The sequence below is a fragment of the Melospiza georgiana genome, chromosome 1 (assembly GCF_028018845.1).
Source record: "Melospiza georgiana isolate bMelGeo1 chromosome 1, bMelGeo1.pri, whole genome shotgun sequence".
Taxonomy (NCBI): Eukaryota; Metazoa; Chordata; class Aves; order Passeriformes; family Passerellidae; genus Melospiza; species Melospiza georgiana.
Window position 1 is genome coordinate 120,996,875 of NC_080430.1, and position 16,755 is coordinate 121,013,629.

Sequence of the window (16,755 nt, forward strand, 5' to 3'; positions counted from 1 at the left end):
GAGAACAGTATGTATAGTTTTCAGATCTAACCTTACTTTTACTTACTGTAGTAAAAGACGTGTAGAAAGCATTTTTCTGAATTTGTTTTTCAATCTGTTTTGTTTTCAGGCATTGCTATTTCTGATGAACTCGATAAGGTAAGACTGATAAAAGATGTCTAATGAGCAATACAAAGAGACAGATGATTATGATAAGGCACATGCCACTGTCCTGGCATACACACCTCTGTTTTTTAGGTTCAGAAGAAATTTGGGTATGGAAAGCTGTATGGGTAAGTACAGTATATGTGGATACATTAAGATCTTGACCAAGGATGAGCTTTCAAGTGTGGAAAAAAAAAATGACTGAGTTTAAGAGACTGTTGGTGAGACCATGGAAATGCTTTTGAACTTGACGCCATCTTTGCTTAATATAGTCTGTTGGATTACTTTGCCTACTTTTGGAAACATTTAGCCTTGAATACCTTTTATTAATGAAATAAAATTCTGTATTTCCAAATATGATTTGTGAGAATACTTAAAAATTATTTTTACCACCCATATTTACTCAGGAATGCACAAGGCATAAAGATCAGTCTTTACCTCCTTGCTGAATGCAAAAATGGTGTCTTCAGTTCTGGCCATTTTTGATGCCTTACACAGTTAACATGAATTTTAATTCAAAATGTAATAAATTCTACATGGAAAGAGTAATCAAGCTAGTTTTATTTAAGTACTTACAGAAACAGAACCAATTTTTTCCCCTATTCTCAGCAGTGAGCAGCAGTGTGCTTCTTGTGCCAAGAAACTTGCATTGTGTTCTTGGTGTCAGAAACCATTGCTGTCAGGAAAATGAGTTCAAAAGGTACATAAGACACAGGAATTATGCCTAATATAGAACACTTTGTTTTTTTAAATAACTTTCGTTTCTGTTGGTAAAATGTGGACACAAATCCTTCTGACACAAGTCATATAAAATACCTTCACTGAGTTCTCCAAGGAAGGCCAGTTAGGTAAGACTGATGAATGTTACCATGTTACCATGCAGTCAAGTGTGTCTGTGGCTGCCATTTCCAAACTATGGCCTAAGTCTTCCCACAGTTTCCATAACTGGGCTTAGAAGTGATGGTAAAAACAATTAGAAAGTCCTTCCATTAGAACCCTCACCTCTAAGAATACTTAAGAACTCAATTTGTTATGGTTTTGTTGTTGGAAAACCCTAAAAGATACTCTGTGAGGGAGGAAGAAGACAATTTAGGCTAGAGCCTGGTATCACATACTTTTTACATATATATTTTAGCAAATAATTTCTGGTTGGTTTGGTTTTTATAAAACTATGATATCTTATTGTTCAGAAACATTAATGTTTTTTAAATTTAGTTCTTTAGTATGAAAACTGGATTGGAGAATATAATTAGGAAATTTCCACAGGATGCAGTTTGAGTGAAGAGTCAGGTTTTTTTGTTACTACATACTTTATTTTTTTATAATTTAAAACTGGATGGTGGTAGGCATTAAAAAAAACAAACTTGGAATTAGGTTATATATATTCAATTAATACATTGAATATTCTTGGAATCAAAAGCTATTTCTACAAAATCCCCAAACAGTTAAACTCTCTAACATGTACCAGTTGTGCAGTACAGCTCAACATGCTTCCAACATAGATTTAGAGAAGAGGGATTTTTTTACCTCCATGATGTTCAGTGGACTTCATTTCTATTTCTTGTTTGACCCTTTAAGGATTTTTAATTAATATAAAATCTAGTCTGTTTTAAGAACAGAAGCATGGCCAGGACCATTCTGTGGAATTCTGCCTCCTAGGAATGATCCCTTACACAAGCTAATTCCTGAAATGTTCCTGTGACTTGTTTCTTCATGTATTATTTGTCTTGGGCTAAAAGCAGCTAAAGACAACCTGATAATACTTGTTTTAACATTAAAGAGAATTGGTTCTATTTCACATGAATGTGTTCATGTGTGATGTTTATTTTTCAGGTATGAATGCAGTCAAGTTTTAAATTTTTAATACCTGCTGATACTAGAGCTTCCTTATCTAAACTGTAGCAGCACTGAAGAATTTTTGAAATCACATTCATCTATGGTTTGGATGAACAATTTAACTCATCAGGTGCATGTCTTTGGACTAGAACAGCATGGCCAAACTTGGCATTGGATTCTAGTAAAACATCAGCATTGCAGAGATGTTATGAGAGACATATAAACCTCTTCTGTGTGCTCTTCCTTGCTTTACTGTCTTCATGGACAGGAGTATTTTGGGGAGCTAAGACTATGACAGAGCCCATAATTATGCTATTTTATTTGTGGTTTAGATGATGAATCTAGAGAAAACAGAGAATGCATATGTATGTTTCTTTATTTTTGATTCTTTATTTTTGTTTCTGATTGTCTTTTTTTAAAAAAAAAATTTCTTTCTGAGTTCAGTAACCTCTAGCTGCCTTTGTCAGGGGAGTACTTAATCAGCATTTTTGGCTGATGTAACTCCCCCTCTAAGTAATCCAGTTAATTAGTTAGTTGCTTAGTTACTCTAGCATTTGGATTTGGAAAACCAGTTTGCTCTGAATCACTTTTGTGAAAGAGTGTTTTATTTCAATGGATTCTTGCCAAATATCTCCTAGTATTTTTGTCAGTACTTAGAGCTTTTGTCCGAGGCAGTAATAGAGAAAATACAGGCACCCAAGGTGAGTCTTTCAGTCAATATGGAATTTTTCAGTTTGACATAATCATCTAAAATTTCTGAGTTTACTGATAACCTTGCAAAAAAAGCCAAAAAATCCTAAAATTACTGCAATTAAAATAGGTTTATTGTAGCGATTACCTTCTTCTTCATTTACTTCAGGCTTGCAGAGGTGTTCTGTCTCTCTTGATGATACAGTCTCTGTCTCTAGGCCATGGAAGCTATGTCAAGTCAGAAACTGGCACTGCAAGTACACTGTGTAAGGAAAGGAAATAAGAAGGGATGCCTTGTCAGTCACATATTTTTAAATGCAGATTTAATATAATACATATTTCTGAACTGACTCACCCTCACTGCCACTGAACAGAAACTATTGAAGGATTTTAGGAAACTGCACACTTCTATGCATAATGTCAAGGGTTTAATGTAAACAAAGAAGAGCTAGGATGTTTGCCTTTTTTTTTTAATATTCACAGAGTTCTAGGCTGAAAAAAAAATACTCTAGAGGAAAACACTGAAGAGTGAAACCTGTCATAAGATTGTGACATTTGTCTGAAATTCCCAGTGATCTATAATGGGAGATAATGAAGTAATAGAGATCCAGAGTTAGACCCAAGTGAAGATCTGAAAATGAATAGTAAATTTTGACCCTCAATGTTAATATTAATTTTTTTTTCTATGCTGTCTAGGGCATACTTTCTTCTCATATGTAGTATTCTAAAATGAAAACAGGTTACAATTAATAAAATACAGCAAACGACTATTCTTAAATCATAAAAATAAACAATTTTCTTCTCATCCCAAAGTATTTCTCACTTTGGAGATTCCCTTCAAATCCATATCAGAAAATAGGAATACTGAGCTTTTTAAGTGATGTGTAAATAAATGGATATACAAATGCTGTCCTCTCAGTTAGAGGTTGCGTCCAGCAGCCACATCTCAGCTCTGTGTGAAGAGTAGAATCAGCTGTGTGTCAGTCTTTGCCTTCTTCTCCTTTTCTCCAGTTTGGTAGCCACTGATGTGGATAAGTGGATGACACCTAGACTGCACCATGAAATAGTCCTCTTTGTTTTAGTGCAGATTTAAATACCTACCTGTACTGAAAATATTTCTGTGCACATTAATGTCACCGTCAATATCTTCTGCTATTTATGGATGAACATAAATTGGAAATCAATTAAGATTCTAAATTTATATGAAAAAAAGCAACTGAAACTATGACATCTTGCTTGAGAACAGAATACTTCATCTCAGTATTTTTCAGCCTTTGAAACAGACTGCCAAATGAACATCCTGGTGTTCTGAATAGAGCTGTCTCTGCTTCACCATTTGGTGCTTTCACTGAGGCTGCTTATGTAGTTGAAAGGAGGACAATAAATTAGGTCAGTGAAACCATAGTGTACTGAACTAACACAATTCAAAAAGGAAAGTAAGGTGATAAAGTGGGGCAAAGCAGGACTGTGTAATGTAAATTACATTTCTGTTAAGTAGAGTATGAAAGTGCTACTTTATCCCTAAAATGCCTACAAAAGAAATTAGCATAGTGAAGACAGTCACAGAGTGCATGTTCTACTTATGTATATGTTGATTTTGCAGTGTATAGTGTCAGGAAAAACTTATGGGCAAATTTTTTGGTGCTTTGCATTTTCATTTAAGGGACTGAAAGCTTTTAGCAAGATTGACAGTGCAAGTTATTCTAACTAACTCATTCCAGGAACAATTTTTATTAATTATTACAAACTATCCTAGGGAGAACGGGACAGGATAAAATAACTAGAATAACAGTAATAAATCTCAGAAGGGGCCAGATGATTAATTAACTAATGTAAGCACCTTGTGTAATGAAGGCATTGTGAGCAGCGAAACAATCTTTTTTCTAAGCTCACAAGAATTGTTACACTTGTGACAATTTACACTTGTCAAGTGCCCAGAGGTGACTGTCATCTAGTGTACATTACGAGACTATGCCACAGCTCCAAAGAGATGCACAAAACAGGTATTTGTAAGTCCATAAAAAACCTTAACTCCAGTGGTTAAGTATCCTAAAACATCTGAATCCATGGATTCAATTATCAGTGGTCCTTGCAGAAAAAAAAATTGTGTAAAATTGAATTAGACAGTCAAGTGATTGAGAAATATGGACGGAGGTTTGGGGAGTGGAGTGTGGAAAAACAATCACAGGCACATTGCAGAAAGCAAAACAAAAAAACAAGGGTGAATGAGTCAGATCCAGGACCTGGGTTACATTTGACTCTCAAAATAGAGGTTCTTGTGCTCAGCAAAATTGTAGCGTGTAGTCAGAGGGTAAATATAGTCATATTGAATCCACTTTGCAACTTTTCTTTTTGGTTGTTTTTGTTTGTTACTTTCATTTCAATAGAGGCCTCTACTTCAAACTGCTTTTACTGTATCTGTTTCAATTAGGAGGAGATTTTCAAAAGTGGTTTGTTTTTAGGAAAGAGATAAAATACGGTTTCTAGGCTACCTAGTCAGTGTGCTGTACTTTTTTCAGATGCTTTTTGTTTGGAAAGCATTCTTTTATGGCAGGAATATTTATTGAGGCACTAAGTTAGGTAACAACCAAGGATTTGCTTTCCTGTAATTTTCACTCATTAAATGATAGAAATATATCTCTCCTAATTAGGCACACTGTGTTTGAAATATCTTTAGTGGCCTATGAACAGTTTCATTGAAGAAAAATAATTATTCCTATCCCATAATTTCATATCCTTTTTATTTCTGGTATACAAATGTGTTTTTTAGTTTGACTATGCTGTTCTAAATGACTGTTTATATACAACCATTCTAGTATAATTGAAAACAGAAATACTCACTACATCAGAATGCTATTTCATACAATGTAAGGACAACTTGTTACTTTAGTCTAAGATGGTGCAAGTTATTGCTATTGTTTTGAATATGTCAGTTATATTTTGCTTGCTTCTTGTAATCCTGTCCAGTTTATTGTCCTCCTGTAAGTGATTAAAAATAGTTTCAGAAATGCTTTTTATTCGAATGTTAATATCATTTTCAGAATAGAAAGATACATTATGTAAAGCCTAGCAGGGTTATTTTTAAAATGCAAAATGCAGATATAGTTACTAGTTTTGCATTAATTCATAATGCAAATAAGAGTGATACTATTAATCTACAACAGTCTTTTGGTTGGGTTTTTTTTAGTACAAGTGGCCTTGTGTTGCTTAGCAGAATAGATACACTGAAAGTTTTAAGAACTGTGCATTTATTAAAAAAAGTGATTTTTCTACAGTTGCAGTTAAAAAAAATAAAGGAGTGATTTGAGGCATCAGGGCATCAGGGTACACAATTATTTCTTGGAATTTTGTTAATGAAAAACTTTTCCTTAGTTCATCATTGTTTCTGGGTATTTTGTAGCCCTCTAAAATGGTAATGCAATGTATTGGTTTTGTACTTCTAAAATATTTTTTTTTTCTCTGTTTACATCTATGGTTGAGAACAAGCAGCCCATTGTTATTTTTTGTTATTTTATTTCTCTTCAGGACACAGCAGGTTTTAACACCCCCCTTCTCAGACCTCGTGTTATTGGAGAATGGATTGGCCGTGAAGAGAATGATGCAGACCCTCTGGCTGCTGAGATGCTGCAGCCACCAATACCAAGGAATAAAAATGAGCAGTGGGACAGCGAGGATAGCAGCAGTCCTGGAGGAAGGTGGGTTTTTGATCTGGTCTAGAAACTTTATATTTTGTGAAACAGAGGTGTCTTTGTTACAAAAATCCCATTTCTGAGGGCAGAGTGCAGAGGTTTTGAATTCTCATGCCATAGTGTGGGCACATGCAGAATAAGTAGAAGTCATTAATATGTGACTTTTTTCTTCTCATGCTTTTCTAAATGATTAACTTAATACCCATTTGCAATCCTATGGATTAATTCCCATGAGAAAAGCTAAGTGTATTTTGACATGGTTGGGGTCCATTGTGTAATAATGTTGTGATGTATAGCTTCATTCAGATACTTCATACCCTTCCATCTTTCCCAGGCTGGTACTAGCTATTTATTAATCTTCCTGACACTTCAGTGATAAATCTGGTTTTCTCATTTAAAGGAGAGATAGGCAAGGGAAGCAGTATCTATGTTATTTTTAACAGGACTTCCTAAATTCATTTTCATTTCACATCTTAGCTTTTTTGGTGTTAATAACAAGTCTTTCTCGAAGAGAAATTTTGTTCTCTGCAGTAAATAATTTCTGAAGATTTATTGTGCTTGACTGAAAGAGTTTGTGCTTCAGCTACGTGGGAGAGAATATTATAATTCAAGGAGTCAATTTGCCATGATTTAAAGATATGTTTATCACAGAAGGTTAAGTACTCACAGACTTGCTTTAAAAGGGATAAATCTTCTGCACTGCCTCTGTTAATTGACTTAAGCACCTACATTTCTCCCTTAGCCTTGGAGCATATCCCTTGGGTTATAACTAGTACTTTGATTGGAGCAGACATCTTTTTCTTCCTTTTTTTAGAAGGCAGAAACTCTCTGCTTTCCCTTTGAAAAGGTCTGAGGTATTCCTTCACTTCACATTCTTCCATGTACCTTCTACATTGGAATTCACCTCTGTGTCACACTGAAACTAATGTGTCACTGGCTGTGCTCTTACAGACTGCATTCATTAACTTTCCTCACATCTTGGGAATATTTGTTATCCATGAGTACTTCATTTAATTAGATTATCGTGGGGGTAGCTGTGAGTACTACTATTTCAAAGAAGTAGCAGCGTGTAGTAATGATCCCTCAGCCAGCCCTTGGACAGGAACCAACACAACTCAGACTCTCGGTCTCTTCAGTGCGGTTCCTGGGAAAATAATGGAGTCAGCAACTGGCACTGCAGCTTGATTGTGCAGGCCTGGATTTCTTTTTCCTTATTCAGCAGTTCAGTAAGGGCGCTGAATAAAGATCTGTTCCATGTTTCAGAGCAAATTGAGGATATTGTATCCCTTCTGTCAATAGAAAGGAGAAGGAATAAACATCTCTGTCTAATTTCCAGAAGAGAGCAAAGAGGTCTAGTTCTGAGCAACAGACATGATTCAAAGCATCACATTTTTCTCTTTGTAGAGGATGGTACAAGCTGAGAGAAACCTCACAGCTAATACTATAATTAAAAATGTGATTAATGGCTTTGAGTGTAGTATTTGAGGAATCATGTCAAGTATCATGACAAAATCAGGTCTCCTGGTGTGTGAATAAGGAGAATATAGGGAACTTGATGCCAGGAAAGACTCATGGGATACTGATGTCTCTGTTTGTAGGTGTAGTAAGTGCTGAAGGCCTACTGAAAAATATGTATTGCTAAGTGGGAGTACTGATTTTCAGTGGAAATGAGTAACTACTAAATTACATGCAGCATATGGATTTACATTTGGATGACTGATTTTATGTCTGGGATAATTCTTTGCTTCATTAGCATTTCATCAGCTTTTGTATGGTATTTATAAAAATCATGTTTGCAGTCTTGCAAACGAATCATAAAGTTGCAGAACTTCAAGATTGTGGTGATTCTAAAATTGATGTCAACTAAATATGGAAATTTTAAAGACCCATGTTGATCAGGGTTAATCTGAATATTTAATAATATTTCACTAATAACTGGCAGTTTCTTCAAGGTCTCATTTAATGTTACTGTGAATTAAAGTGCTATTAGCAGAATTTTGGAAATGACCACACACCAAATGCACAAGACAAGTACCAAGTAATAGTAACTTAGTTTTAATGTAGTGAATAACTAGCGCATCTAAAAGTAGTGGGACGAGTGTGTTTTGCTCTCAAAAGAGTGACTTTATCAGTTGTAAAGAAAGTTTGTCCATGTCATCTGTATTGCAGTAATCTATTTCATAGCTAATGTAGCCTTAAGTATTTAAGTTACCTTTTGTAAAAACAAGTTTCCTTTTGGAAAATGAAAGAGAGAGCAATTTGAAATATCCACATTCAGTGTTTCCAATTTTATCTTGTTAAATTTTATTTAGTAACACTTTTAATAAAGGGTGATAGATTGTTTATCACTATTTATCAGGATTTATGGGATAAACCAGCAAACTCTTAGAACTAATTATAATGCTCAGTTAAAATACAGGAATGGGAAAGTCAAAGCTGTAATAATTTTATTTTTTCCAGGTCGTATGTTTTGTTTTACCTGTTGCTAAACATAAGGAAATAGTACATATATGAAACACAGAATAAATATACAAAGGATTAGGCACTGACAAATCACTGGTAGAGTAAGTGGCATTAGTGAGGTGTGACACAATCACCATTTCCTCCTGAAAAACATGCATTCCTGTGATGATGAGCAACGGAAGCGGATGTGTCATGTATTTGAAGCCAGGCCCGGTAACTCAAAAAGAAAAAAAAAAAAAAAAGAGCAACTAAAAGGACAGGTGTCACTCCTGCTCTGACTGTGAAGGACAATGTAGCCAGTCTGAAGTAGTTCTGTTAGAGATGTCTTGTCAACTGGGTGAAGGGTCGCCTTTTTGTCCTCAATGTTCTGGATTGCTACAGAGGAAAGATTGTGTTTGTCACTGGTTTTGCACTGCTCTCTGTTGCTGCTATAAGGAAGAAAGGCAAGGTATTAATAAGTGATAAGAGACCATAGAAAAGTGCTGAGGGCAGTCCTGCTGGTACTGAGCTCATGTTTCAGAAATTTGAAGTCCATGAAAATAGGATTAAACTCATTTCCAAGTCACTATTAGTAGTTTTCTCCATGAAAAATTTCTTGGAGGAATTCTGAGAAGATGTAAGGCTCTTGGGAATCTTCCTCCAGGGATAATGTATGTACACAGTGGGCAATTTGAGTGATTTTTATTAGATACTCTTGTGTCTTCGAGCGTGGAATGAACTAGGACAGCATAACCTGATGTCCTAAACTCAAAGCCTGTTCTTCATCTCCAAGGTGCACTTTGTCTTATTTTTGCTGAAGAAATGAACAATTGTTGATTATATTAAAAATCTTACATTTGCAACAATTCTGCCTTCCTGCAACAGACTGTAAGGACAGTCTGAGGTGCTGGTGGTATGCTCATGAGGTGTCCCTCATGTGGGGCGCCAAACTTCTGTCTGCTTTGTGTTGATACAGTAAGGAATGACAAATTGTAGCAAGTCCTGCCTTAGAACTTTCTAACATCTGTTCAATTCCAGTTGTCTGTTATTTAGGTCAGAGGCACAACTCAACAAACCAGGAAAAATGGTATAATCCTGTGGGGTAATGGTATCAAAACCACTCTAGAGAGCAGTTCTTTATTGTCAACTTCTTGCTATGCTTATCAGTATCAATAGCTTATCAATAGCTTAGTAATACTGGTTACTAATTGACATCCTGTCATTCTATATGTGTAGCTTATTTAGACTTGATTAGTGCACATAAAAATCAATGGGAAATTTCCCAAATTCAATCAAAACTTTAAGTAGAAACTGAAAATACTAAATGTCTTAGAACATGCAATCATCAGGGAATGAGTGATGTATTTTGAAGAGGGCACCAGTAAGAGAAAGTTGTGCTTTCCTCCCTCACAGCTTAAAAATGGAGCCAAAGACCAAAGGATTAAAACATCAACAGCAGCAACATAAGAAGCTGCTGGCTGCCATGCTTTCTCAGGACTCCTTTGATTCTGCTCAAAGCACAGCTCCATCTGTAACCGAAGAAGACATTGACAATGAAGATGATGCAATGGAACTACTGGGTAACTGCAAAAAATTATGTGTATTTTCTGAATTTTTTTATTATAAAAAATCAAACAGAGATTAGTCAGAAACTGCTCCCTATGCTTGAAGCTAAAGTATTTAGCAGCTGTGTGAAGGTACATTGGGGTTTAACATGAAACTTTCAGGAGAAATATAAGGAGGACCATAAATGTGTGTGAATAAACTCCTAGCTGCATCCAAATTCCATGAAATCAAATGCGTCAGGTGCTTAAAGTAATTAATTTGGTTTCCTACATAAATCCCTTCCACATTTTATTTGCAGAATGTATTTCTCTACAAGGAACAGAATCAGCTTCACTGTCTTTCATCTGGTTCTACTTTTTCTTAGCTGCATCACAGTTTTAGCCAGTAGGTTTTTTTTTACTTACTAGCTACATAAAGCTTATGTAATGTGAATTTGTAACCTCTTCAGAGGATTTCGTTGTAATTTTCCACTAGACTGTATTGTATCTTAAATTGCACTCTAGAAGACTTCATGCTCATTGCTGCCTCCCTTTCCCAGAACTACTAATTGTATTTAATTAATAATGGTTCTAATTGTACTTAATAATTTCTTTTCTGCTATTTTTCAGATTTTCAGTGTATGATGCTTAAAAGGCAGTCATGGATTTCATTATTTGTTAACAGTTTCTGTTCAATGGAACTTTATGTGGGATCAAAGCATGGGAAATTCACAATCTCAGAATAACTGAAGTTTCTTGAGTTATGAATTCTGTCATGATTTTTCTTTTTCAGGTTGGACTTAATCTAAAAATCAGGAAAACACATGCAGCTGGTTTTACTTTCTATATTTCTTTTGCATCCTTACTATGGTCTTCAAAGAAACACAGTATAGGTGAAGTTGGAGGGGACTGCTGGAGGTATCTAGCACAACCTTTTGCTCAAAAAAAAATCAGCTGTAGAAGGTTCTTGTGAGCTTTGACTTTCTCCAAAGATGGAGTTTCTACAACATCTCTGGGCAGCCTGTTTCAGTGCTTGACCATGCTTATGGTAAAAAAAAAAAAAAAAAAAAAAAAAAAATATATATATATATATATTTTCTGTTTAATTAATTGCAAATTAATACATTATTTCCTTTAATTTTTCAGTAGTTTTAAGTTGGATATATGCATCTCTTTTACAAGAAAGAAGAGAATGGCCTGGATCACTCATTATTTATCACATACAGAATAGATTTTTTGTTAATTTCTGTGCAGATAGTGAGCAAAATGTATCCAATAGATGTAAAGGTGTTTTCTTCCAGACAGCTGAATCCCTGAAGGTAGCTGGAATCAAGAAGGCAGTATAAAGGAATTTTCTAGTGTCTTGACACTTGGGTAGAAAATGATCTATGTACAAGCTAGTGTTTTGGGTTTTTTTCTAATAAGTACTTGATTGTAAGAATACATTCTAGTTTTGTGCCATGCAAAAGAACTAAGAAAGTTCACGAGCAGGACCTCCAGTTTGAGTAGGGTGTTATATAAATGAATGTAAGATTCTGAGGCAAACTTCTGACATATTTGAGGAGTAGCCATGTTGTAGTGATTATAATATTGCCATGTAATAGTAACACCCACTGAGTACTCAATACACACTGAGCTTTTAGTGGTATTTAAAGTGCAGTGCTTCTGAAAAACTGGCTTTTATTTTAATTCTCATTTTGCAATTTGCTGACAGCATATGTTATATTTGGTATAGTGGTTACACTACACTACATTCCCCAGAAATGCTCAAAATATGACTGTGTTACATGGGAAGGATGTTTTAGTTTTCATTTGAAGGTAACTTAAAGAAATTCAGTTCCTGTCAGCAAATATAGGTATTTTTCATTGCTGTATTTTCCAAGTCAGTAACTGTTACTGTGATTGGTTTTTTGTTTTTTTGTTTTTTGTTTTTTTTTTATTATTATGTACCACATTAGTCTATTAACTGCTTTGTTGCTTTTTACACAACCTATATGCAGTATAACTAATTTTAAGTCATGGCTTTCTGCCATCATTGAATTGCAGAGCATTGTTGCATATAGCTCTTTGATTTGTTCTCTTCAGAGTTCAGTATTCTTTGTTTATTCAACCGTTTCTTAAAAAATTACAAAACTTTATGCTTCTAAGTCAGGATTCTGGGAAAACTGTTCTACAATTTATAGCAGATAATTTAAAGTGTACACTACATTTAAAATGCAGAACACAAACATCCATCTTTAGGTGTGTTCAAGAGGATCTTTTTCAGATTTTGGTTGATTTATTTAGGTATTAAAAGCATGAAGCTGACTTTTTGCATATTTTCTTTAAAAAAACTCCATCGCCTAGGTGAGTCGATGAAGCTTTTAGATAGAAATCTTTTATATTCCAAATAAAAGAAGCAATTACATTGTTATCCGTTTCAAAAGAAATTTATGTGCAAAGAAGAAAAAGAGTTTTACAGGGCTATATTCTGATTTCAGTTATCACTTTTTATATGTAAGATAAGATGCATAGGAGAGCTGTTCCCATGCTGGTGACTTTCTAATTGTGTTCAGTTAAGCAGGTGACTGAAATACATTAGTGACTGATAACTTCATAATGGGAAGGATCTTCTTGACTTCAAAAAGCTGAGAACTGTAACTGTCAATTCACATGTGTTTGTAAATCTTGAAGGGTCTGGGACGGCTGGGACAAAATTATATCAAGGGACTAATTTTTTACACATCATAATGCCAAGTATTGTGTTTTGTAAATCTAACCGGGAGCTGGCGTAATCATTTGAGAAATTCTGCAGCCATTTTTGGAGCTCTAAGACTTTTGGGCTTAAGCTGTCTCTCATATTTTGGTGAAGTCCACTGAGACTTAGAAATTATGTTACTCTCTCAGTATCTCACTGATGTGCATTGGAGAGGGCTGAACTGTTATTTTCCCTGAAGTTGCTGTGAATATTGATTATGCAGTCACCAAAGCATGACTCGTTTGGTTTTAAAAAATCAACTGACTAAGTGTAAAAATATAATTGTTTAAGTGTATTGCTGTGCATAAACATACACATTGTAAAAATATATGGATTTCTGTAGCACACTTGTATACTATAATGCATACTTAAATACACATTCTTAAAGTTTTTACAAGTTAAGGAAGATGAGAAAGACATTCTGTGTTGTTTTACACAGTCATGGCATAGAGAACAAGTCCTGTGAGGAGCAGCTTAGGCAACGAGGGTTGTTTGGCCTGGAGAAAAGGAGGCTCAGAGGAAACCTTTTCACATTCTCCAACTTTCTGAAACAAGGTCAGATGGAGTTTTCTGTCTTCTCCCATGTAAGAAGTGATAGGACAAGGCCACAGGTCATGCCAGGGGAGATTTAGGTTAAATATTAGGAAAAGTTTTTTCATGGAAGGGTTTGTCAACTATTTTAACAGGCTGCCCAAGGAAATGGCTGAGTCATTAGCCCTGGAGGCATTTAAAAGATGTATAGATGTGACACTTAAGGACATGGTTTAGTGGTGGCAGTGCTAGGGCAATGGTTGAACTTGATGATCTTAATGGTCTTTTCCAGCCTAAATGATTCTATGATTCCATGATATTTAGTCATAATACTCAAGCAGCAATTTCTTGGATTTGCCCAATCTCTCTGTGTGCTCGCAGTACTAAAAGTGTTACCATGTGTTAACAGATGCTGTGCAGTAGTTAACTCTATAGCACCTCTGCAAAGGGGACCCAGAAGTTCACTCATACAACTGCGGTTGAAGCCAAATTCCTGCAATTGATATATATGCCAGTCTGTTTGATTCTGAAGAGCATCTCTGATTTCAATGCAAATAATCTTATATCTGAGCTGAACTTAATTGTTTGGAGCATTGGGACTTGTAAAACTCTTCCTTTCTTTGGAGCTGTTTTCACAAAAATGATGGGTTTTTTTATCCATAATGTATAAATTTGAAGTGAAAGTTCAGTGATTGTTTGCCTCTGTTTATTATGTGTAATTCCTTCTCAACAGTAATAAACCAGAATCTTTAAAGATAGAAATGCACTTCAATTAGTAATAAACTTTCCAATTATTGCTTTGGGAGATACCTGATGTGTTCTTTTTCCTTTAATAACTCTTCTAATCTTTAGAATTTCTTTTTTCTCTTCAAGAGCTTTCAAATGTTAATTATTTAATTATTTTAACACCCTTGAAAGGTTGTCTGGTGATATATTTACATTTTATAACAAGAGAAGATAAACAGAATATAGTGGAGATTGCATTTGCCTGAAGGGTGAGACTGTAGCTCAGTGTCTGGTAGTTTACCCCTTAAATATCTATACTGCTTTTTTAATGAGCCTCTCACCTGAAGGGTGAGACTGTAGCTCAGTGTCTGGTAGTTTACCCTTTAAATATCTATACTGCTTTTTTAATGAGCCTCTGAGTCATTAATGAAAGGGTGTGCAATCTGCAGTGTTTTCAGTGCATTTCCTGTGATTTAACAGATGTTTTCCTTGGTTTCTAAAGGTCTTTGACAACATGCAGGAAACTGACTCTAGGCATGATAAATTATACTAATACTAGCAGCAGGTTGTTGTTTTTTGTTGACTTTCCCAGATGAACAAAACCTTCTCCATTATGTGACTAGAATACAGAATTTTCAGAAAAGAGACCACAAAGCCCTGGGAAAGATGATGTGAGTTGTACTATATCTTCCGAACAGTTTTCTGGCCTGTAGCCCGTTTTGTTGTCATTTAAGTAGAATGATTGTTTGAGAGAAAGATGTATGAATTGCTCCTAATGTTCCCTTTCACTGAGTCTTGTGTTTTTGGAAGCTATTGGGAAATCGGCAAAACTACCAGTGGGCATGTGCTGTGTAGGGCAGGAGCAGAGAATGACACCCCTGGGAGACAGGAGGCCTCCTTTGCATGCTGAGACTGGCTGTGCTGTACACTGCAAACTTTTCAGAGGCAGATACAGTGCACTGGTGTGTGTGTAACAGATGTCCTCTAGAAGAGCACTCAAGCTCCATCAGGTGTGGGTTTAAATACCTTTTTTGAGGTAAAAGTTCAGCAAATAGCATATTCAGTTTTTCTAGTTTTTCTGCAAATGTATAAAGTCACAGAGCAAGAGAAATGTGCAGGTCTGTTTAATGTCATTCATGGAGTTCATTGATTTCACTTCATCTTGTGGCCTTTTGCTAAGAGACAGAAACATCTGTGAGAATATTTTAGTTCATCTGAGAATAAGAAAAGCTTTAACTTGTTTTCAAAGGAGAGGGATTTGGTGTTTAAAGTCCTAATAGAATCCTGCTCTTGCATTTTACTATGCTTAATACTAGAGGTATTTGATGTTTAAATAGAATTTTTGGACTGACAATAGATTTCAGTAAGCTAAGTTTGTTTGGTTAAGAGTGTGTTAGAATAAATTATTAAATGAATTAGTCACATATTGCAACACTTGTTACAACTGCTGTTTAGGTAAGCATAAAATGGATTGAAAGTGAGGTTGATTGTGCTTCATATTGCTATAGGGAAAGTAGAGAGAGAAAACCAATTATAGCTAGAGATACTAGTTTTTCTTGAGTTGAAACAAGTTACATGAGCTAAATAAAAAAGCTTCAAAAGAATGATTAATTATCAAGGAATAGATGTGTACTGAATGTAATGATATGCAGAACCCTAAAATGTCATTCATTTATAGTTTGTAAAAGAAAACCATTTATTTTAAACATGTACCTAAACAAGAGTGGAGAAAGTGTATGTCCACTACTAAACATGTCCTATGCACCACATCTACACCTCTCAAGCCACTTTCCTGGGCATTGCCTGGCATGACTTGGATCCTTGTGCTGTCACTTGCTACATGGGAGAAGAACCTGACCCCCACCTGGCTACAATGTCCTTTCAGGGAGTGGAAGAGATCAGGTCACCCCTGATGTCCAGGCAAACCCATCTCCCTCAGCTGCTTCTCATTATAGTTGTGTCCCAGACCCTTCACCAGCTGCCTTTTTCTGGATATGTTCCAGCACTACAATGTCTTTCTTTTAATGAGAGGTCCTAAACTGAACACAGGATTTAAGGTTGGCCTCATCAGTACTGAGTACAGAGAGACAATCACTGCCCTGGTCTTGCTATTCTTGATCCAAGCCAGGATGCCATTGGCCTTCTTGGGCACACAGCTGTTTCATGTTCAGTCATCTATCAACCAGCACTCCCAGGCCCTTTTTCTCTGGGAAACTTTCCAACCACGCTGCTCCAGCTTGTAGCACTGAGTGGGGTTGTTGAGACCCAAGGGCAGCACCCACCCCTTTGCCTTGGCCCATCAATCCAGCCTGTCGAGATCCCTCTGCAGAGCCTTCCTTTGGCAGATCAACACTCCTGCCCAATTTGGTGTCATCTGCAAACAGACTCAGGGTGCCCTTGATCCCTTCATCCAGAT

The 16,755-nt window shown here is 35.8% G+C and overlaps 1 protein-coding gene across 6 annotated transcripts in view; it reads left to right on the forward strand.

Annotated features, from left to right (window-relative positions):
• The window catches only part of C1H8orf34 (chromosome 1 C8orf34 homolog), a 149,831-nt gene that overhangs the window by 47,388 nt on the left and 85,688 nt on the right, over nt 1–16,755 (forward strand). For all 6 annotated transcript variants that reach the window (XM_058031533.1, XM_058031500.1, XM_058031542.1 and 3 more), the window contains 3 exons: nt 110–138; nt 6,196–6,365; nt 10,215–10,381. In XM_058031533.1, the coding sequence (XP_057887516.1) occupies nt 110–138; nt 6,196–6,365; nt 10,215–10,381 (366 nt within the window). The remainder of the gene's footprint in view (nt 1–109; nt 139–6,195; nt 6,366–10,214; nt 10,382–16,755) is intronic.